This window comes from Gavia stellata, chromosome 1 (assembly GCF_030936135.1).
Source record: "Gavia stellata isolate bGavSte3 chromosome 1, bGavSte3.hap2, whole genome shotgun sequence".
In the NCBI taxonomy this organism is placed as follows: Eukaryota; Metazoa; Chordata; class Aves; order Gaviiformes; family Gaviidae; genus Gavia; species Gavia stellata.
The window spans coordinates 29,345,927-29,369,529 of NC_082594.1; the positions used below are offsets into that span (position 1 = coordinate 29,345,927).

The 23,603-nt window shown below is 42.1% G+C and overlaps 1 protein-coding gene across 1 annotated transcript in view; it reads right to left on the reverse strand.

Annotated features, from left to right (window-relative positions):
• Nucleotides 1-3,649: 3,649 nt before the first annotated feature.
• FOXO1 (forkhead box O1) overlaps nt 3,650-23,603 on the reverse strand; it is a 63,022-nt gene continuing 43,068 nt past the window's right edge. Inside the window, exon 2 of the mRNA XM_059821148.1 lies at nt 3,650-5,000. Coding sequence (XP_059677131.1) covers nt 3,657-5,000 — 1,344 coding nt within the window. The 3' untranslated portion in view covers nt 3,650-3,656. The remainder of the gene's footprint in view (nt 5,001-23,603) is intronic.

Sequence of the window (23,603 nt, forward strand, 5' to 3'; positions counted from 1 at the left end):
CAAAATAATAATAATAATAATGAGAATACCTTATTTAAAATCAGTCATAAATTAAGGATCCTAGCAATTTCATAATGAAAATAGGAATTTCAAATCAGTAAAAAAATAAAAAAAAGTACTAACATACATCCAGTGGTTTAACAAGTGCAAATTTTATACTGTTTTATAATTGGTCCAATTTTAACTTCTCTTTTTAGGGATGCTCTGTTGACTTAAGCCGATAATAAGCAATATGACTTTTGCTTATAAGTGTAGGCAAATTGTCAGTTTATCAAAGCAGAGCTTTCCAATTAATGCATCTACTACCTAAACATATATCATATAGCTATATTATGGAAACAATACATCTTTATATTTAAAATATCTGAACAGCTCTATAATACAATAAACTTTTAATAACAGTACAAACCAGAGAAAAGTCAAAAACAAGGCTGCATAGGTAAGATCATCTGCACAATTCACAAACCAATCATTTACAACAATTCTGACAAACTAAGTTACTCCAGAAATTCAGTACTTTTACTAAAAAAAGGATTTATTACTAGAGGTCACATAATGTTTGTTTTCAAGGCAGACAACATACCCCTTCACCAGACTTCACAGTATTCCAGAATTACAATTGCAAAATATTAGAATGACACCATAAAAAACAAACAGAAAATAAATTTGAACACACAGCCCAAACCTCTGATTATCTACAACTGCTTTCTCACAATAATTAAAAGGGGCTTCCTACAGACTGTCGTAATTAAGGAACGGCTACATTTATGTTATTCGTACTTATAAAAGAAAAGAAGAAAATATCCATATACAGGAAGTTATACAGTAGCAGTAAATAATAAACAGGAGGTATATTGTTAAATGTAGCATGTTCAGCTGCAACCCCAGCATTAAGTACTGCTTTCTTTGCATGCAGAGCGGAATTCTGTGACTACTTTGGCCTATGCGTATCAGTGCCCAATTGGGAGCAAACATTTTTGCACACGCAGCAGAAAGATCTTCAGAAACCCATATGTGAGCCCTCCGCTTGCTCCACTGCCAGAATTTACCATCAAGTCTCAGAGACTATGAATTTGATGGTGAAGATGCTACTAGAGATATTTGCCTGTAAAAGCAGGCAGCTTCACTGAGGCTTCGGCACTGAGAATATTTCATTTTGCTCAACAGAAGTTTCAAAGACCGATTTAATGCTGAGGGAGATTCTGTATCACAGGACAGCTTAACATCAGCCTCTGGAACTGCTGACAACCGTAATAGGATATCTAAAAAAGTAGGACCAGCTGTAATTAGTAGTGATTTAAGCCCAACAGGGAGCTAAATGCTAGCACATCAATAAATACATTGCAGAACCTTAGGAAAGTCCTAACAGGATCATTAAATATATGGCTTCTTACTAAACTTCGTTTTCTTGGCACATCCCATTTCTTTCTCCACCACACACCATCACTACAGGGAAGATATGTTTCAGTCAGAACATTTTCCAGTTGTGGGCTACGTAGACAGAACAAAAAAAAAAAAAAATCAGTGAAAAATATTTATTTCTTCCCAACAGCCAGCCCTAGCACAAAACCTGTTCATCCTGTCAGTGCATAAAAAAGCTCCAAGGATTTCTATAACACAAATGACGTGTAGCAACCAGTGAAAAGACAGGTGAGGCCCGTTATCCACACATCCATGAAAACCGCACCATGCGACTACAAAAAATCGGAAATCATTTATCCAAGACCCAATCCTGAAAATGCTCAGGTAGCTATCAGTGTGCCTACTCCAACAAGAGCCCTACTCCAACAAGAGCAGGTTTTTCCACAGGAACAAGGCCTCTATCATTAATGCTCTCCCCTACCCTAAAGCTTGTGTATTTGCATAACTTTGCCACTTACTTTATCTTTCTTATTTAAAAAAAAAAAGTAATGTTATGCCCTGTAATAGGGGGTCACAAAAGTTTTAGCCTCCCACTGAAAAGTAGCACTTTTGCCTCTTCAAACATACTGCATTACAACAGAAACAGTGACAGACCCTAAAACTAGTGCTAATTAAGACAAATGACAATTTTGTCATTCATTTTCTAAAATTATGGATTTTCTCCAAAAGTTCCTGCTCTTGAGTGCACAAACATTATGAGACCTCCATGAAATAAATATAGATGTGAAGCATTGTACAAGCATCTAACAATGAATACTTAACACTTCGTGGTAGTCAGAGTTAAAATGATAGTAGAAGCAGATGACGTTTCTAAAAATGCATATATAAAACTGATTAAATATTTCCTAAACATAAAGTTGTCTATATTTATACATCACACAACAAAAAAAGGGACAGAAATGTTTTGTATTCAAGATACTTATTAAGCTTTTCCTTTATTAGCACTCCCAAGTGCTATGCAAATTTATAAAAACATGTACTTAATCCAGTTAAAATACTGTACAAAATGAAGAAGTTATGAATGCTGCCAGATCTCAGATTTATTTTTTTTTTAAGTTGCCTATGTAACAAAAGTAGACTTTAATTATAAGAAAAATAGCTTGGAAAGGATTCCAAAAATTATCTTAAGTCCAACAATAAAGCCATTAGTCTGGCAATGAAATCCAGATATATTCTTGCATAAATTTACATGAATACAGGTAACTTATCAAATGGCATTTAACCTACTGTTTGCTCTGAATAGTCAGTGAGTTTAGCAGGATCATATTTAACAGGCTATTCTGTTCCCATATGAAATGTGTGGCAATTTTGAGTAAAATAATGCAGTTCGTACTACTGCAAGGCAAGTCCACAGTTATCTCAATTCATAAGAACACAGGTAACATCAATGAAGGTTAAGCTTACTTAGGGCATGAGATCATCACAGTATTCTTACAAAAGTTTATAAACTTTTCTTGGACCAAAACAGATAGTCTTAAAAAACAATTCTTCTTCTACAGATCATACTGTACAAAACCGAAAGCACAACATGATGTAAGTAAGAGTCTTTGCTGTGATTACACGGTGTAGTGAATTTGGCACTTCAGAGTAAGGAGATTTCCAATGGCACAGTTCTTATCTGCAGCAGCACATAACCTGCAAACCTCGGGCAAACATCCTGTACAGGAAAATACTCTGTCTGCTGCCAACTCTGATGAAAGGAAGAAAAAAAGAAAAAAAAGACCCAAAAAAAAGCTAGTGCATGCGCACAGCTTTGTCACAAAAATTAAAAAGGAAGGTGAAGTACTGCTTTTCTCAGTTCCTGCTGTCAGACAAGTCTGGAGAATTTAACCGTAACCTAGGAAGAAAAAAAAAACAACAAAAAGAACAAATTAACATTCACACCAAAAGGTTAAATCTATTAAAATATCCTCAAACTAGCTTTAAGATAACTGAAATGGGAAAAAAATAATTCATTAGCTGCTAGTTACTAGCAAGTTTTTTGTTTAAAATATCAATGGCAAAACATTAATGCTCCACATGAAGTAACAGACATTGGTACATGGCAATCCTAATGCACTGGTACAAACTTGACTTACAAACTAATAAAGGAGTGGGAAGTGACTGACTGTAAAAGAGGCACTTCACATGCCAACACAGAAGACCACCCAGATTTTAAGCATTTTGACATCTCTTTTCCCTTTAGTTGCTTTTCAGATTTATTATAAAAAGCACAGCTTACCTCCTACTACATCCTAGCCTGACACCCAACTGTGTGTGGTTGTCTTTACGCTGTGCTGAAAACTTTGGTTAGGCAATACACTGTCAAAGTTAAAATCTAATGTTTCTCCATCCATAAGGTCATTACGGATAATCGACTCCATGTCACAGTCCAACCGTTCAATTAACATGTCATCTAAGTCACTGGGAAGCTTCTCCTGGTGGAGGGAAACAATTCCCACCCTTCCGTATCCATTGCAACTGTTAACAGGGGCATACGGGTTCATAGCACTCATCTGCATTGGGTGACTCATAGGCACTTGTAACGAAGTCTTCACTGTCGACAAGCGATTTAGACCTGAAGTATGGGACATGGTGTTCACTGTGTGTGACAAGGCACGACCATTAACTGCAGGTGTTGGCTGGTTATGTCCTTGGTGAGAGCGGGCATTAGGGTTCATCATTTTGTTGTGGGGCGGTTGACTGCCGTAAGTTGGCATCACCGAGTTAGTGACCATCAGCACACTTTGGCCCAGTGCCCTGCCACCAGCCTGGGAAACACCAGTGTCTACTGATGCCAAGATATCATTGTGCGGCGGAGAATCAGAAGTCAGTAACTCCTTCAGAAGTCCTGCGGGACAGTTATATTGGCTCATCGATCCGTAGCTTGATTTACTGTCTTGAAGAGTCTGCATAGAAATCTGGGGCAAAGAGTTCATGCTAGCTTGAGCATACGTAAATTTCCTGTAGTCTGGATTTGGTGAACCTATACTTGTGGTCGAGGATGCGAATGAGTAACCTGGCGTTTGCTGCATCAGGGTAGCAGATGAAGACTGGGTTGACACAGTCATTGACGTATTAGGTGACAAGAGATTAAGGTTATCCAAAAGATTTTCCATGTTCTCAGAATTACTCATCTCTGAAAGGCTGGGTAGAGTAGAAGTCATTTTGGTGGCTGATGGTGGGTATACCATGGAGTGCACATCCCCGTCTCCAAGATCATCTTGCTCTGGCAAAATAGGAGAAAGTCTTCCGCTAATTGTACTAGCGTTAGAGCTAGTTCTAGGTCGAAATGTACTCCAGTTATCAAAGTCATCATTACTGTGAGAGCTGGGGCTTGCAGGCCACTTCGAGAACTGCGATCCAGGGCTGTCACCACTTCCTTCTTGACCAGACTGAAGGGATGCTTTTTTCTTGGCAGCTCTGCCTCTGCTTTTGGCAAACTTGCTGTTGTTATCCATGGATGCTGCTCGCCTCCTAGGAGATTTGCCACTCTTTCCTCCTTCAGGATTGAGCATCCACCAGGAACTCTTCCCTGTTCCCTCATTCTGCACTCTGATGAACTTGCTGTGCAGAGACAGGTTGTGACGGATTGAATTCTGGGAAAAAAAAAAAAAGTGTAAGAAATGGAGAAAACATGCTTCTTTTATGGTGTACGAATATTTGTCTTTGTGAACATACTCTCATTTTGTTAAAAAACATGGGGTAATCATGAAATGGGAAAACATGCCAGTCTGGAAACATCTTTTATCAACTCACCACTCAGAACTGGCTAAAACGAGCTTGCAGAGAGTCGCCATGTCAGTTTGTCTGTCACGTGGCCCAATCACATCTGATCTGACATTATAAGAAGTTAAATAAAATACTGAAGGAGCTGTTCTGAAATATAAATTCCTCATAAAGGAAACAAAATATACCAGCAGACCAAGACGATGACTGAAGATCTCATTATCAGCTTTGCTCTAATGAATTGAACCTGATTGCATTTAGGGATTTATTATTTTTATTATTTGAAGCAAAGTTCAGGAATACTAGATCCTGTTCTACGGTCCTTATAATGGCATCTCATCATGCACATCCCTAAATCCTGCAAACATGCCAGCTTGTGAGTATTGTCACTGAACATTAGTGAGGTTTATATTACTTGTGTTATGTGAGAAAACACATATAGAAAACCAATTGAGGATTAAGTTCTAATTTTTATAAACATCACAAATTGCCTAAGAAATCATAAGGGAGAAAGGAATGCAAGCAGCATAGACAAAATTGAATTTAAAACCTCCGTCTTAAAACCATCTTTCTCTTTCAAAACCAATGTTTTAATATGCAAAATTGACTCTTCTAATACCTGAGGGCACAAGATGTCTTGTGCCAAGACTGACCAGAGGTACTGAAGCTTTTCATTATCTCCTGAGCCACAAGTAATGTTTCATGTTTTGTTCTTAAATCAAAAAAAATCCAGAAATCCAAAATCCAAGCCCACAGGTTGACCTGTTAACAAGAGACTATGTTGCATTACTAAGCTGTAGATAAACATTTTTTTACTCATGTAATTTTCTGCTGAGCACATGTAAAGAACATTATATCAACAGAAAAGCTGTCCTGTATTTTGACATAATGGCTCACAAAAGGCCACAAGTTAAAGGAGTGCTGAAATAGGCACCCATAGATGTTGGTAGGGAGGTGGGACAGTTGCACATGGGGACCCACGGTCTGCGCTAGGACTGCAATTCATGCCGAACAAGCAGGAGGGAACCACAAAAGAACACATGAAACGGGTAAACCAGAAATTAGACCTCAATGGCAGAGAAATCAATGACGCAGTAGCTGCCTTCCATTCATAGCCATTTTTAGCAGGTTGTCTAAAGAAAAATTTGGGGGACCAAAAATGGAGAGACTGTTTCTAGAAAGCAGTAGTAAGGCTGATCTTGACCAGCAGGCCAGTAGGCCATTTATTTCAAGACACTAAATGGCTGCCAGACCTACAAAAACCCTGTTCTGTCTTTCCTGGTTTTGTACCTTTTTCCTCCCGTCAATCTTCTCTTAAGTTTTTAACCTGACCCCCAAGACCCACTACAGCACCAAACCATGAGGATGATAGAGCTCATGGAGCTCTGCATGCCTTGTGAGGCAAACCAGAGGACGAGGGACACAGCGGCTGCTCTGGTCTGGCTGCTTTTGCTTATTTCCCAACCCAGAGTTCTGCCTGTGACAGCAGTGTCTCCAGAAACGTCTTCCTTCACCCTCTCTACTCCACCTGTCCCCCTGTGTACATCTGCTTTCTCAAAGATACACATCCTTCCCCATTGCCTATAGGTCCAGCTGACAGAAGAAGAGGAGCAAAGACCATAAGGAGGCATGCCAGGTGAAAAGAGCCATCTCATGGGGCCTGGCTCAAATCAGAGACAACAGGCTCAAATTCCCTGCATGGGCCATGACATGATGTGGACCATGGAAAGCCAACCAGCCAAAGCAGGCCTGTCCACCTGGAGAGCTCACAGGAATGGTTACTCTGGGGTCGAAGAGGAGACCTTCAGCAGACGAGGGCAGCAAGGAAGTGTTACAGACCTGTAACACCTTACGGACAGCAGTGTCCTGAGACTATCCCCCCAGGAGTACAGCTTCACCCCAAAGAGGGGCACAAGGCGTTCTTTGGCAGCAGAAGATGGCATAACATGGCCTCATGGCAGCTCGCTGTTCAACCAGCACAGCGAGGAGTCAAACCACGTGCCTAACCTGAGAAGCCTTTCCAACCTCTCCTTCCCCTCCGAAGAACCATCTTTAACAAATTATCCCAATTAAACAAACACCAGTGACAATTTGAGCATTTCCTTATTCAATTTTGAAAGGAAGCCATTCTCATATTAACTAATTAACGTAGGACTGTATCTTTTCACTGCAGGTAACCCTGCAATCAAAATCTCATCCTCTCTCTAGCTACAGGGCGTTAGGGAAGGCCTTGAAATTTTATTTTCACCAGGTGCAGGTAACACATCGGGAAGGTAAGCCCAAAAATCCATCTTTGGACTTGCCCGTGGCCACAAGGGCCGACCGAGAAGCCTCACGAGGCCAGCCCAGCCGTTGTTTTCACTCGAGGCCCACAGCCGAATCCCTGGCTGACAGAAGCCCAGCTCTAGAAATGTCGCAAGAAAGTTGTTCTGCACGTCTGTTGATTAAAAAACCTCCTGCGCCACTTCATTTTTTTATTGTATTTTGTAAACATACGCAGTTGGCTCAGGCTTACTGTTTACTATCAAAATAGGCATATCAAACACACAAAACATCAGGCAGAGAAAATACTGTGCTAAGGCTCAGTTCCCTCTTTTCTGCAACAGAAGTGTTAAATATTTAAGAAATCACTGCTATTCCTTAGTCATCAAAAAATGTTATAATCTGGTATTATTGTATTGAGGACATCTGAGGTCGCTCTTTGAGTAACAGAGCTGTCTCCTAACTCTGCCAGCAATGAAAAAAAAATTTTCCTAACAGGAAAAGGTTTGCGGCCCAGAGCTTGTTACATAAATTCCTGTTTTTCATGCAGCCAGCAGGACATTAAAGAAGCTATGATTTACTAACTTGGAAAAAGTGTTGAAGAGGTAAATCTTGTGAAAATATGCACTGCTGTTAATGATGTTGTGTCTACAAATCTTTGCCAGACACAAACATGACCTGATAAAAAAGTATAGCTTCAGCCGTGGATCTTGGCAACTGGAGGAGCGGCGCAGCTGTCAGTGGCCAGGGCGCTCGGCGGCATCGCCGGCCCCAGCACACCACGAGACGCCTCCAGCCGCGGCTTTCGGCAGCACTTCGAAGCAAAGCCTCCCGAAACCTGGCCTGAATGACGTGAAAAGCAAGCAGCCGCAGTTCGAGGCAGGTTTCCGTGCAGCGGCGATGCATGCCAGATCGCTCTGAGAGCACCCGCGCTGGAATTTGATCAAAACTTCATCAGGACGGCAGCAGGGCTGCTGCCACCTGTGGGGTGTTTCCTGGGATTGAGTTTCCGCCTTCGAGATAAAGTGCAGAGTGCCTCCGCTCCCGTTTGGTCTGCGAACCGACTTCATGCCATACTTCAGCATACAGACTGGGAACTCTGGATATGCTTATCACTACTTGCTGATTTAAGAGCCAAAATATGCAAAACCAGTATCTGCTAAACGCAATGTGACGAGCACATACCAGCTAATAAAACTCATGAAGCCAAGAAAATGATTGCTTTGAATCTACGCATTTATATCATTCAGCTGCATTTCCAACATCTCCTACAGCCGAACCACACAGCCCTGCCTGCTGCTCTTCTAAGCAACAAATAAACTCAATCTGCTTTACATTTTAAAACAAAGAAAGAAAGAAATGTCTCAACCATTTAATCTTTGGGTGCAAGTAGCTCTGCTGGTATCTAACACTGCATTTAAACCCAAGAGATATTCATACTAAGCCACGCAACTTAAGTTTAACCTGACTTATTGCTGAAAAAAATCATACCCCTATTACAATTAAAGTTGAGGTATTTAATTATTTTTTCAGTAAATTGTCTTGGTGTTTTGCTAAAGAGAAACACCCGAAAACACAGTTGCTTTGTTAATCCTGACAACACTGTAGGCGTGTACTTACTGAAGAGAGACCATACAGGCACACTGGCCATCTTTCCTCCACCCCGACCCTTGGAGCACCCAAGGGAGAGGGAAGCAGAGCACAGCTCCTGCTGCAGAGCTCCTGTTTAACCCCATTGCAAACCTCTCCAAGCAGGATCTAACTATGGATCTGTGAGTATCCATAGCTGGTCTTGCAGCTGGGGAGCTGCAAGACCCAAACCTTGTAAAAGCACCTACGAGTGCCCATGGTCTCTCCCACCCTCATACCCTCCACACAGGCACAGGCAGCACCTGTTCAGCCACAGTGCTGTGAGAGCCACCAAAAGGGAGAGCAAGGAATGGACGCAACAGTTGATACATTTTACAAAAACAAGTAGATTTGCTACCAAAGTGCGTATGTTGATGGTATTGCAATAAAGCACGCCATAGCATCTTGGAAAAGAGATTCACCACTAACTAGTAACAAAGGCAGAAGGAGTTGGCCTCTGGAAGCAGATGCAGCCATAACAAAGTGGGAGGCCATAAGAGCAAGACGGCTTCCGTAATACCTAGGTCAGGTATTTCTATTAAAATTAACAGTCTAATGACTGCCCACCAATTTTTCATTCAGAAGACATCTCAGCAGTCCACTGCTTCCTACACCTCATCCAAGGGGACAGTCTACACATGTTGCTAGTCAGCTTGCACTGCCATCAGCTGAAACGGCTGCAAATACAGATTGGGGCACAGTATCTGACTGTAGTTCCCAGATCTCCCGAAACAATATCTGAAACGGATTTAGAAGCTGAAGAGAAACTTTCAGGGAATACGACACTCAAGACCACTTCTGCCATGACCCTCTAACATAATCACAATTCAAAAAAAAGAAACAAAAAAAAAAAGAGAAGAGTGGAGATTGCTTATTTATTTATTTTAACTGATAGTTTGAGACTATGACAATAGGAACATGCCTGGCAAGAAAGTCTGGGTTGAGGACTGTAGAAGAGAAGTTCAGAGACCCATCAGCTAACATGATCACTGTTGAGAGGTGTCTGCCATGATCAGTAGTGGCTGGCGCATGAGCCTAACATCTTACTGACAGCTTACAGCAGGATTCAGAACTAGCAGAGTCTCTCTGTGGAGACAACACCAAAGCAAAAGCTTTGCAGCAGAGAAAGGAAGATCCCAGGATTTCCATATGCTGTTACAGAGGACATCAGACCTGCCTCTCAAGGTCTGTGTCTGGGGACTCTACAGCAGGTCCAGACGTTCAAATCACCCTCCTCTTGGAGCCTCAGTGGCAAGCACCACTCTAAAAAGAAGTCATAAAAAGACCTCGTAGGAAATTATGCAAAGGAGAGGAAGTTCACCACCACACTTGCTCAGGGTTCCTTCAGCATTAACAGCCAGACAAGAGCAGCAGGGGCTAACCGTGGCAAGTGGCACCACATAAAACATCTGTCCAAGGCTAAGCTAGACCATGCCTGGTGAAACAGGCAGGTCTGCTTGGAATAGCTACACTGCCTGCACCCGCTTTGCTGTTTCCAACCATCCTGCCAAGTTTGCAGGGGCAGGGTGAGGAGGCTAAGGAAGAAACAGGACATTGCTAACTCCAGATGTACCAGAATTTTCTTTGGTACAACAGTCCGGTGTAAGGCAATCCTGTTTGTCTTATCTAATGACTATGAGATACAATAAGTTCAGATGCAGATGCTGCACATGGAGCTTGGGTTTGCCTCAGAGCTAGTGTTGGACACCCAAAAATGTTTGGTCAACAGACAGCACAATTGTTCATAAAACAGCTTTAGCCACATTTCTCTCTCAAAAGCGTTCCTGATACTACAATGTTCACCAACACAATTGCACATCTGTCTGCAGCGTCAGAGGCTTCAAAGGCTAATGAAATAGCTGTCTTTGCCACCCAATTGCAGCATTCTTTGATTACAGCTCAGAAACCTTCCGAGTTGTCAGGTAAGAGCATGGGCAGAAAGCATGTCACTTAGCCTCAGGTCAAAGAGTCATATTTAGAAGATGCTGGCAATTTGCCCCATGCAGCTGCATGAAGGTGGAAGGGCAGGATTTCCTCCTAAAGAGGTCATGATTTTTTGGGTCCTTTGTTCTTGGGGGGGTGCTTTTGTTTTACTTCATTTTTGTCCTGCGCTGTTATACGGTTAAGAAGCATCAGCTGGAAAAACTGCAGAAACACTTCCATCTTACTAGAGGGACCTTGCACTGTTTCTCTGTGCTTTTCATTACAGATGGTGGCATAGCAAGAGTCTTTCCCGAACACCACCCATGAAACACCATCTCCAAACATGGAGATACTTTCATAGACTGTTTCATTTGGTAAGACTTCAGCAATGCATCCCTTGTTCCCTGCATGAATGTACAAGAATGGGACAGACTCTGTTATCACTATATGATTGCTATACATGTCCCTCCTGCACAGAGGGGGCAACTCCTGTGACCACATCTCAGTGGCATTAATCTAAGTACTGCACATTCTGCAGTTAAGTCCACAGATTTATACTCGCCTATGCTTTCTTCTCACAGCTGTAGAAGACTAAAAAACTTTGGACACCAAAGGGGCTTGGCCATCCTCCAGGTTGCATCCTGCTGCCACACGTGGCACCAGGGACTGGACAGGATTTCACAGTCACTAGAACTTTCTCCTCTGAAACATGGTATGTAGTAGCAGAAAATACATGCACAGCTCCAGACGTTGATGTTTAAGGGACTTGGCTATGCGTACTTACGTGTCAGAACTTGCAACTCTACTGACATGTATTTGAGTAATCCCCAATTGCTATCCCCAGACACCCTCCCCTCTTCATTCTAGGTAGACTCCTTTGAAGCACTTTTCCATCATGGCAGTTTGGACATTTCTAATGAGATGGTAACACCTGCCTACTTTCCCTACATGGGCATGTAGAAAGAATGAGCATAAAAACCATGAACAAGGTAAAGCATAGCATGAGAAGTATACACACAGGGCAAGTACACACCTGGATACTGCTCTACATATGATGACCCCAACCAAAACTTCTTATGACTACCCTTATGTATTCTGTACCTCTAAGAGAGAGACAGAGCCACAACCAGATTAACAATCACCTACATCAATGCCAGTACTCCATTTTATAACTACATTTATTTCTATAACCACAATACAGGCATGATATAATATCAACACAGCATACACTAAATATATAAACATTTGCTAACATTTCAAAGCCAAGGAAACTAAGTGACACTGATTAGGAAAAACAACAGACGAAGATGCATATGAAAATTGTGAGATTTTTAAAAGGGATTTGTCAAATGGAACCTCCTCCCTCTCTGGTAAAATCATCTGGGAAGCCAAGACAGCCAACAAATTTGTCTAAAAGCTATTGGTTTTCAGGGGTGAAAGAAAGGCAACAATAAGGAGGCAGCACAGTGTTACTAAAAAAAAAGCAAATAGCCATCAGGATAAAACAAAAGTTGTGAAGTGTAGAAAATAAGGGAAGACAACTATCAGATGAAAAAAAAAAATTCAAAGCTAGCAGGGATAATTATGTATTTGGTGATCCAGACAAATCCTAATACTGCCTTTACGAATCTGATGCTGTAAGCTTTCTATTCCAAGAGACAGGAAACAAGTGTTTGACAAATATAAGGCTTCCGTATTTGTAAATAAACATTTATGTTTTCCACAAATATGGAACATATATATATGCATATGTATATCTATAGCTTATGAAGAAGCAGGATTTCTCAAGTTCGCTCGTGACACAGGAGGCCAACACTGAGGCCTCACTGAAGAGGAACATTTCAGTCAGGACGCCCTGAAAACTGGGGCCTCCTCTCCTCCCTCTTTAAGTGCTCTCAGACCTCTGGCCTTCGCAAGCAGCCTGTGCTACAATTACGTGGGTAACGCAAAAGCAGCAAAGGAGGAGGATGCTGGGTGCCCTGACATCAGTCCCAGGTGATACAGGAAAGCTGATAAAGGATTCACTTAATAAACCATCAGAGGTCAGGGATATAATTAATGTCTTTCAGAACAGTCCCACAGAATATAGGCCACCACATGTACAAGAAAAATACATGCTTTGTTCAAGAAAGGTAAGATAGAGAACGCCTGCAGATACACCAGTGCCACACTGAATGACACTGCAGCCAAGATTAGCACCAGGTACCACCGCTAATGTGTGCTCATCAAAGGGATTAAAACCATTAAAATTATCTGTAGTGCAGTAAGCCATGAGGAAGGCTACTGCTATTTGTGACAGGCGGGTAGCCCTCTTACAATTATTCACTGCAGGCTCTAACGCAGCAACCAGGAATACAACTGTAGAGGCGATGCAGGCACCACAGCGGTGGTAATGGTTTGAGGCAAAGCCATCCTTGAATGCAGAGCACAAGCAGGTTATGGCAAGGAAAACAGGAATTACAATTATAAGCAAAGTTCATTAAAATAAATAATTAAAATTTGGGGTAATAAAGTAGCAGTTCATCCATACAATGCCAGAATGAATAATAGCTTAAAATTTTATTCTGCGACTATAGTAAAGAGAGGCTAAGGGGTGTTTCTTTTTTTTCAGCCAGTGGGAATAATTATGATCAGTAGGACAAAAAAATGTTAATCACTCGTTTCCTGTTTAACAGACAGCCTGTTTCACCTCTGCCTCTCTCCACGGTTACACCCAATTCATCACAAAGACTACAGCACTGTTTATAGAAAGCTTCCCCCTTTTTTTTCTTTCTAAAACTAAGCTGCCTTTTATTGACATTCGTTAGCTCTAATGAAGAGGTACAAATGTGTACACATGCTAAATATATCAATACTAATTAGAACAGCAGATAATCTTAAGAGCAGCACTAGAAACACGTTCTCATCAATAAGAAGCAATAAGGTGAGAAATAGGCCAAAGTCTCAGTGTAAACCACAGAGGTGAGAAACATCATAGTCCAAAAACAGGGCTCATTTTCCGCACTGGCCTTTGTGGACATGCAGAGAACTTCCAAGAAAGAAAAAAAAAAAAAGAAAAGAAAAGAAAAATAGATATGATTACTCCGAAAGCTCTAAAGGGGATAAATGAAACAATTAGAAAGATCCCTGCCTGAGGATTCACATAAGCTCTACATGCTAAAAGCCCTGCATAATGACCAAAGCTGTCATTTGCTACTTGCCTAGGTAAAGGCAGAAGCAGACCTAACCCTAAATGTCTGGTTTCAGTTGGATGCTTTACTAGGGAGTCACACATCTTCCTTCATCTTCATGGATCAAGACTATTTGCTTTCACAAAATCACTGATAACCTAAAAGGTTAGAATGATTGTCATGAACTGATGGATTTACAAGCAATGCATGATGGATTTACAAGCAATGCACTACCCACAACAGTAGAAAATAAGTTAAAACTGAGGCTGGTAAAGCAAAGCAGGATGCATTGGAGACATGGGCTACGTCCACGACGCTTGCCCCATTCACTGTGCTGCCCATGGGCTAGCCACGGCTGGAAAGGCTCGAGGACTTATTTCACCTGCAACAATTCCCACTGCCTGACCACAGACCTTTCCTTACAGAGACAGAGAAGGAGCAGCTGCCAGCTTGCAGCCGTGGATCTACGGAGGGAGCCAAGCGCACCTGCAGCACTGCGCCCACGACTCCTACAATGCACAAACTCCTCTGACAAGGACATCAGAGATGTTTGCAGGAAAGCCACCAAGCCTGTCGGTATGTCTAACCTTGAGGAGCAACATACCAAGTGGGATGTACAGATGCAATAATCTAAAAAGTTGGGTTGACTGAGTCTTTGTGCAGATTGGAAAAAAAAAAAATACATCTACTTATTACACTTGTACCAGCATAGGAGAGGGAGCCTTTTCCTTTAGTAAGCAAAGGAGCCAAATTCTCCGGACATGGGTGTCACTGAATACTAGTTTTTCAGAAACAAAGAGTCAATGAAGGCAGCAAGCTTCCTTTGCAGCAGGGTTAGCTGTGCCCCACAGGAAATCCCTGGCTGAAGGAAACTGCAAGTCTTGTAAAAAGAAGGGCAAAGCCTTCCATTTACAGGCTGAACGATATCTTACGCTACATCTCACTATGCATTTGATCTTTATTTTGACTACAGCAAGTGCAAGGATAGGCTAGCAAAATTTAAGTATAGTCCCCAAAACTACAAAAAGGAAAATAAAACAGAGTTGAGTGGGGTTTTTTTGGTTTGGTTGGGGTTTTTTTGTTTTAGTGTATCTTCAGAGATTCTTTACTGCATCTAGTGATAAAGATGCTGAAGGTTTCACATTTGTAAGGGGACAGTGACAGCTTAAAAATAACAACCACCCTCTGGATTTCACCTAATCTAAATATCTGATGCTGCTGTAGTAACCAAGGAAAACTGAGGAAAGAAGACAGGGACATTTCTCTTTCCTTTAGTTTCTTTTGTACATGAGTACAGTCCAGTGTATAAAGCCACTGTTTTTACTATTTGTTTTTCCTCTAGCCAGTTCTCCCTTTATCTGTCTCACGTATAAAAAGAAAATAAAATATCACTTTCCTGTTAAAATAGCTTAAACAGGATCAGATTTAAGTTCTGTTTAAACTACTGCATCATCTGCAAATATGTGGATAAAGGACATTGCCTTATGCAGTCAACATTTGTTCATTTTTATTTGTGTTCTGTTTTTCATACTTGTTCTTTTTTCCAAAGTTACAAGAAGCAAGTACTGATTTCCAATTATTCCTTTTTGTACATCCTAAAGAGGCAGCACATATACTAGGTATCATGTTTCTACCCAGTTTCTTTGAACACAGTTTGCCCTGGTACTTTTTTCCCCCCACCACAGAAGCATGCCAGACCACCAGCACACTCTCTTTGGCAGAGCTCTTTCCAATTCAAGCTTGCTCCCATAGCCTAGTAGATTTTATATAACATGATTAACTACTACAAGGCCCACAAAAAGCCCTCATCCAAATTTCATTATAGCCTTGAGCTATATTCCAGTGTGCATTGCCCCTCTCCACTGCCTGGCCACTTGCAGCCACTCCTCTTTTACATAAGGTGTGGTTTATACTTAAAGGGTTTTTAGTTTATTTTCTCGCAAGAGGGTCTCAGAACTCAGAGGACTCCTGACGAGTAGTTGCACTGTTCATGCCAGCATCTTCCTCTCGAATGCTGCTTTCCGTGACATTCTCCAGGCTGCAGTTTCAAGAAACGCTGGCGTTCATCACTGGTTTTTATGACATCTGTTGAGCATTATAAAGCCACAGTCGCCCAATCTTGCAAAACGTGTAGCGCCAACTCTGAACCAAGTTACCCCCAGACACGCTCACAACTTTCAGCAGGCTACAGGAGGCAGAGTACTATTCCTCAGAGCAAGCTGGGCACGCAGAGGAGGGAAATCTAAAGGGTAATTTCTTCCCTCACACCACTTTTGGAAGCATTCCTATTCCCTCACTACTGTAGGCTGTGCTCTGTACTTAAGAGACCCTTATAAAATCAAAGGACTATTTACAATTTACATACTGGCAAGTCCACATTCCCATAGAATGTCATCTGGCAACAGTGACTTAAACTATCAGCTCTGTATTTACTTGCTTTCCTCCTTCCTGAACAAGAAGAGTAAAAAGGACAAAAGAAAAGCATGTTTTTAATGACAAGAATGGAATTAATAGCGTAAGCCCAAGAGTTCTGGTGCATCGGCATTCATTACAATACTCAAACATCCATTTTTTTTAAGAAAAAGGAAAATGTTACAGTGAGGACAATAAAAAGGAAGATAAGCCACACTGTTGTGGCTTGGGACCTTTTACATATGCAAGTGGTGCTAGAGAAGTGCAGAACCATGCTGGACACAACCTAAGACATTTCCCACCATAGGATGCTGTTATGCAAAAACGAGCTTTGTTAGGCATTTTGGGTACTACTTTTCTCCTGCTAACTAGGTCTAATTAATCTCCCCTCATTACTATTTCTCTCCATTTGATATACGCAAGGAGACTGGTCTCAGCACAGGTGCTTGGAGCAGACCTTACTCATTCTCCCATTCCTGTGGACAGAGCCTGACACAAGGAGCCTCTGGGTACACTGGGAGACTGCCAGGTGCAACAGGAGGTGTCCCAGGAAGGACGTTGCCATTATCCTTATCCGTTCAGAGAAGAAAACACTGTTTTTGAAAAGCCTTCCACCCCCCTTCACTAAACCCACGAACTCAAAAAGCTCTTATCAACTTTTGGATTAGGGTCCCTCCTGGAGGTCACAGTCTTCGCAAACTTCACCATCATCGCTCCCATCCTCCTTTCATGAAAAGCCCGTGGGTAAGTGGGCAGCCTGAGTCTGCCTGGCTAGTTATTCAGATTTAAGGGCTGCAACATCCAACTTCTCAATCACAAAGGCTGCCACGGGCCACCCATCCCTCCTGTGCGTTCGCCCAAAGACGGGGAAGGCAGAGGAGCTCTCCTCTAGCTTTTCCCAGGCATGCACTAAAGCGCTATGCTGAAAGCGCAGCCGAGACAGTGAGCTATAATGCCCTAATCAATTCAAAGGGCTGCAACAAGAAAGTCTTAAGACACTCTGCAGGGACTTGCTCAGTATCTGCCTCCTTCTACCTGCTTTTGCTTAAGTACCGCAGTTTAGTTTTCCCTCTCGCAGATGTTCAGACAACACAGCCCCCTGCACAGCTCTAAAGATGTGCAAGCTCTTTTCTTGAAAGAATTGGCTTCCTAGGTCAGAATGGGGCACTTGTTTCAAAAAATAATAATAATTTTAAAAAAAAATCACAAGAAACAAACTTACATCAGATTAAAAATAGCAGGAATGTCAGCAGTAGGAGCTGTCAGTCGCAATAGCTATCAAGACACAGGAAGTTATTTATTCTGTGGATCACATAAGGGCCTCTTTAAAAACAGGGATGAAACAAAAAAGCAAGCATGTTTACTGAGGCTTGTTTTCCAATATTATTTATCTAGCCAAGTTTGTTTATGAAGTTTTATAATAATTTCTCATGGATACCTCTATGGGTTTATGTCCACAGATTTGTTAAACTGCTGGCAAACTCCAGCAGACACTGCAGCCCTTGCTGCTCTTGTTTAATTTTTGGATTATTTTCAGTTTTGAAGATATTACAGGGAATGTTTCCACATTTTCATTTTGTTTTAGAAAGAAATTAAAGTCTTCCCCTGGAAAGTCAGGTGTTTTCAAGTATTTTGTGTGTTGATTATTCATGCAGTCATAAATTACGCACAGTATTTGGCAAGCCATGTTTTTCTCTGTTAAAACGTTTGTTTTTACTTTTTCAGTTATTGTTTAGATCCTGGTCATAACACGCTTCAGCTTGTTTTGAACAGCAAAGAGGAAATAAGCAGTATTTTAACTTATATCACACTGTAACAACATTAAATGCCTACGCAGCAATATGCTGCTTATTCAGTATTTTCAACGTTCTTCCTGTCTGCTGCTGACTTAAAACAGCAAGAAGATAATTCATAATTTTACACAGCTTTGCAACCTGTACACACAGCTATGATTCGGCTCACAAGCATGGTCAGAATAAAACACAATCAAAAAGGAGCAAGAAACAGGACATAAAAAAAAAGACCAGAATATAAAGTAACCATATTTGCTGAAGGTTGGTTTTGAAATCATAAGACAACCAACAAAGCTCTTTTGGAGTCAGCTGACACACACAGGCATTGCAGGGAGCACAGCTGGAAGAGGCAGAGCCCCAGCGAAGCACTGTTTGCCTATGTTCGCCCTGACACCCTGGCAGAGAGTTAGAGAAGAGTCTTTGAATTACATGCAATCCCCACTGCTCATCAGGACTGCAGTCTGCTGTGGACATGATTACTAACCTCCTAAGCATATGCCCTCTGGATCAGCAAAGAGAGAGACATCGTTCCGGAAGTCACACAATTCATACAAAAAAATCTCTGCGCCAAAGACAAATTGCAGAACTACGTTTCAGGAATTTCTTAAGGATTTTTTCTACAGGGTTAAGTTGGAAATTATCTTTCAAGCATTTAATTCTCATGCAGCCAGATTTCCACCTCTCCTCCATTAGAGAAGTCTTAGGAATCCCAGTAAATAAGAGAGAAGAAACATGACTGTTTCACCACTTGTTTTCCTTTGGCCGTCTTTGTGAAAAATGTATCTTCAAAATTTAAGAATTTGAGTTTTGACATAACACCATACTCATGCCTCAAGTCCTCCAAGCACACAGGCTCAAAAAACCAACTTCCTGTTCTCAAAAGGCAGAGCAAATGACGCCCCCCCCAAAACCACCTTATTTTGGATCCCCCTAAGATGAACTTTGAAAGATCTCATTTTCTAGGAAAATACAGACTTCTGACTCGAAAATAAAGGTGCTGGGCAAGACAATTCCCTCTCCCCGCAGATATCTACAGTCTACCCCAGCAAACCTCAGTGCACTACAGCCATCCAAAAATATCCTTCTTTTGGAGGTGGAATACATTTACCAACTTACCTGCAGAACACTTCTGGCAAGCCAGCAACAACAGAAGAACTCCTCCCATCGCCAAATTTCAAGTGTGTAACTAAAGTACAAGGAGACATGCAAAAAAGAGATGATCTGCTTGTCTGTAAATCAGAAGAGCTCATGGACCTTTTCAAGCTGTAAACTTCCAAAGTTGCTATGTCAGCCCCTGAAACGTGGCTCAGCCCAATCCCCAGCTGCTAAGTTATTGCCAGCTGGGCAATAATAGTTGGGGCAAAGATAGTTTTCCTAAAGATAAGACCCCTTCTTCCCCTTCTCTCCCACCACCAGCTGTATGTAAGCCAGGCTTGACACCAGGCATCACCATTCGCTACTTTTATTTTAAATAAAAGTATGCCACCTTGACAAAGTTACGAGGGAGCCTCTCCAATAGAGCAATATTGTACTGGAGCCTCTGTCTGACAAAGTTCGTATCTGAAGCTTCCAAAAAGCAGTGGTAGAAGTTGAGAGTAAACATAAATAATTGCAGTTCATCTGCTTCTGAGCAATATTGAATATGTCTACCTCACAGTGCTTGGCCTTAAATAATAATAGGAAAGGTTACCTACTCCTTACCCTACCTCTTCCTCCTCCTTTCCTCTTCCCTTACTTCCTACTCCCTGCCCCCCGGAATAAAAGTAATCAAGTCAGAGAAGACAGCAACAGAATAAGACTCTGCTCACAGGGCAGTCTTGACCTCAACATTTACAAGCTAGTTGTTGTTCGCTGCAAGATTAAGTTTTTATCTCTTAAAAAGACTACGATTAACAACTCCTCTGATTTAACTACATGTTCCTCATTTACCTAGGAAGGAGAGGGAGCTAACGCAAAGAAGAACATTTCTTCCAAGACTGGCTTTGTGAAAAAGGTGCTTCCAAAACTCAGCTTTGGAGCAGTGAGTGAAGGATCTGGACCTAATACCTTGAAGATATGGAGGCACCAATTACTATTTTATCAGAGTTTAGTATCCCCTTACATGCTCCTTTCAATGAAATTCTCAAGGCATCAGCTGAGTTCAGGTCCTAGCACTTAAATACACATTGCATATGTCAGGCTCAAATAATGGAAACTGGCAAAACGGATGTCGGCTCAATCCTTCTTTTTCCTCCTCTGTCAATTATCCAAGGACTCCTCATTCACTCCTCCACTGCTCCCTACTTCCTTCAGCACCAGGCATCTCTGGGACATCTGATAAGGAAGCTCAGAGTTATCTTGCTCAAAGTTTGCCTAACAACAGCAGCCATCCCCCCCACACACACATATATACACATTCAACGGATTTGACTGATTTTCCAAGGCGAGTAGTAGCTGAGTAATGTTGACAACAAAAATACAAATCTCCTTGCTCTACAGCTCTTAAAAATTAAGTGATATTTTAAACAGAAAGGATGATGATTTTTTTTTTTTTTTTTTTTTTAGCAATTCTCACCTATTTTCATCTATTTCTGTGTTAAGTATTCAAACATGAAAGCATTCAAGATTGAGCATGATCAACCAAAGCATTAAGATACGCGTTCTCCCCTAAGGAGAACTGTAGAGAAGTCTGACTCGTAGAAACCCCCTGCTGCAGTGACTTCTACACAGTATGACTGCCTAATAAAAGCCACAGAAACACGTTTCAAGCAGGCTTAAGAGCCTTTTACCCTAAGAAAGAACTTGCCAGAGAGCAGCAGTGACAAGGCGCTTGCTTCCTGGCACAGCTAAGGGCACACCGCAACCTTTGCGTCAGCTTGCATGACTCCTCTGCGTTGCCACAGAGGCTGCCCACTTCTCAAATAGCCTTAACTGTACAGATTTTGAATTTTTTCATCGAATCTATTGGAAAACTCATTTTTTTTCTACTGTAGCTGTTTTCAGCTTGAAGGCCACAGACTCTTAGGGCCTCTGAAATACTTCTAAAATCCTTCAGAAGGCAGCTAGGGGAGGTAGCGGCAGTCAAATGTCCTCTCTCTGATTGCCCTGGCTTTCTTGTAATCCTGGCTTAAATACACCTGCACCACAGGAAGAAAACAGACAATTTCAAGTTGCTGACTCTAGAAAAAGAGCAAGAACCGCCTAAGATTAAACCCAGCCGCAGACTTTGTCAAAAGTCTGATGTAAGGGATAAGGCCAGTGGAGATTAACACAAGTATGATGTCAAAGTACACTCAAACAGCAACAGCTACTTGACAAACACTGAGGGGTCGTAAAAACCAGAACATTTAAGAAACAAATACTGCAGAGAAGAATTCATAACCCTGCAGTCTGTAGACGAAGGAAAGCTCTCCCAGACCACGTTCTGGCACCTGGTAAACTCCAGCAAATAGTTTTGGTTGTAGTGATGCAGCACAACTCACTGAGCCCATAACCAGAAATGCAGACAACCCAGATGACTTCAGAGTAAGAAGATCCTCCGAGAGACATATTGTCCAATGGAGAAGGTGACATTGCCATTCTTCCATGCACTTTGGGACCTCATGGTTCTCCTTTCAGCTGCCAGGAGCCAGGGAGAGATGCAGCAGCAGAGATGTAGGAGCAGAGATGTGCACAGTTTAGAAGGGGACATCCACAAATCTACCAGCAATGTTAGCAAGGGACAGGAAAAGAGGCGGACTCATCGGCTGCCTCCCCGCCATGAGGGGCAAGAGGCTTTTGGAATCATTCCTATGGAGAGACCTGTCGGCCCCTCACATGCAGGGAACAAACAAAAGGAGGTCCCACATTAGGAAGCTCTGCCAGTTTGTGGTTGTCTTCCCACAAGGGTGAAAAGACATGGGGGAATAACCCCCACTAACAGCATTAACAGAGAAGGATTTAAAGACCGTGACTTGTACTGTACAGCAGTTTTCATCACAGCTGCTCAACGAGCTGCAGTACATACCAGTTGCTTGGCGACACCGAGGGAAGGACTGTTGGCCACTGAACCAGGTAACGCTTCCCTGAACACTTTGGGTTGTCCGGCTCCTCTGAGGCAGTCGTGGGCTTACAGGGTGGTAGGAGCAGAGGCTGCCACTCAAGTTAAGCTGGTTCTGCTTCAAATGAAATCAGGAAGCTGCAGCCTCAGCAGCAGCTTCAAAATAGAAAGGCTGCTTCTTCAAATAGACACCCAGAGAGCATCCCTATGAGAGGTTCAGCCAAACACAATCCTGATTCCCAAGCACTGCTCACTAAGAACTATGGCCAATGCAACAAGAGTTTCCCCATACAGAAGATACTCCTCCACACCTCAGCTGCCATCCCCTGAATCTGCATGTTACCAGACTCAAGCCTGTTGCTGACCATAATTTTCCTCCCCCTCTTTCTCCTCCTGCCCACATCAAGTTTATTTTATTTCTACCGGAATGATGACGTCTCCAACACCAGGACTGAACACTGGCGCTTTCCCCAATGAAGAAACCAATTCCCCCACACTAATTCCCAGCAACAAAAGCTGCCAGTAAACAGGTTTCAACGATTGAATATATGGACAAAACTTAGGCTACTCAAGTCAACAGAAACTTACCATTTATTTCTCTATGTCCAACACCCATTTTCTATTGAGGGCATTAAAATACTACAATTAACATTGCTAGTTCTGCCATATGAAGATCTGCTCCTCTTTGGTGCAATTTTTCCTTTGTCTACATTTCCATACAACATGCTTGAATCTTATTGTTTCCTTTTTTTTGGAAGATAAGTTTATTATCCATCCTACAAGCCCCAAAATAAGCAAAAAGGCAGTAAAGACAGTATAAAGAGTACTTTTGAGAATTAAAGACCATAATGACGATCACGGGTCACACACAGAGGAGGCTGACAGCCTCACTGGTATTTTGGTTGTTGACTCTCCTCACCACTTTGCAAAAGTCTAACAGAGCAATAACAAACAGCCACGAAAAATAACTTTCTCTCCCAGATGCAGCTCTCCTGGATGAGTTGAGACACACAGACCTGCAACATGCAGTTACTGCCCTCCCTTATCTACAGCACAGCTGCTCACAGCGCTGCCGCCAGCCCAGTGCCTACTCGTGTGCGGAAAGGCGAAGGGAGAAGAGGAGGGAGACGAAGAGGTGCCTGGCACCTTTGTCAGACATTCGGAAAACACCATTTTCTTTAGCGCAGAGAAGGAAGCAAACAGCAAGCGCTGCAAGCGCCATCCCTCAGCCATGGCAGCACACACGCACATGCACACGCATTTCCT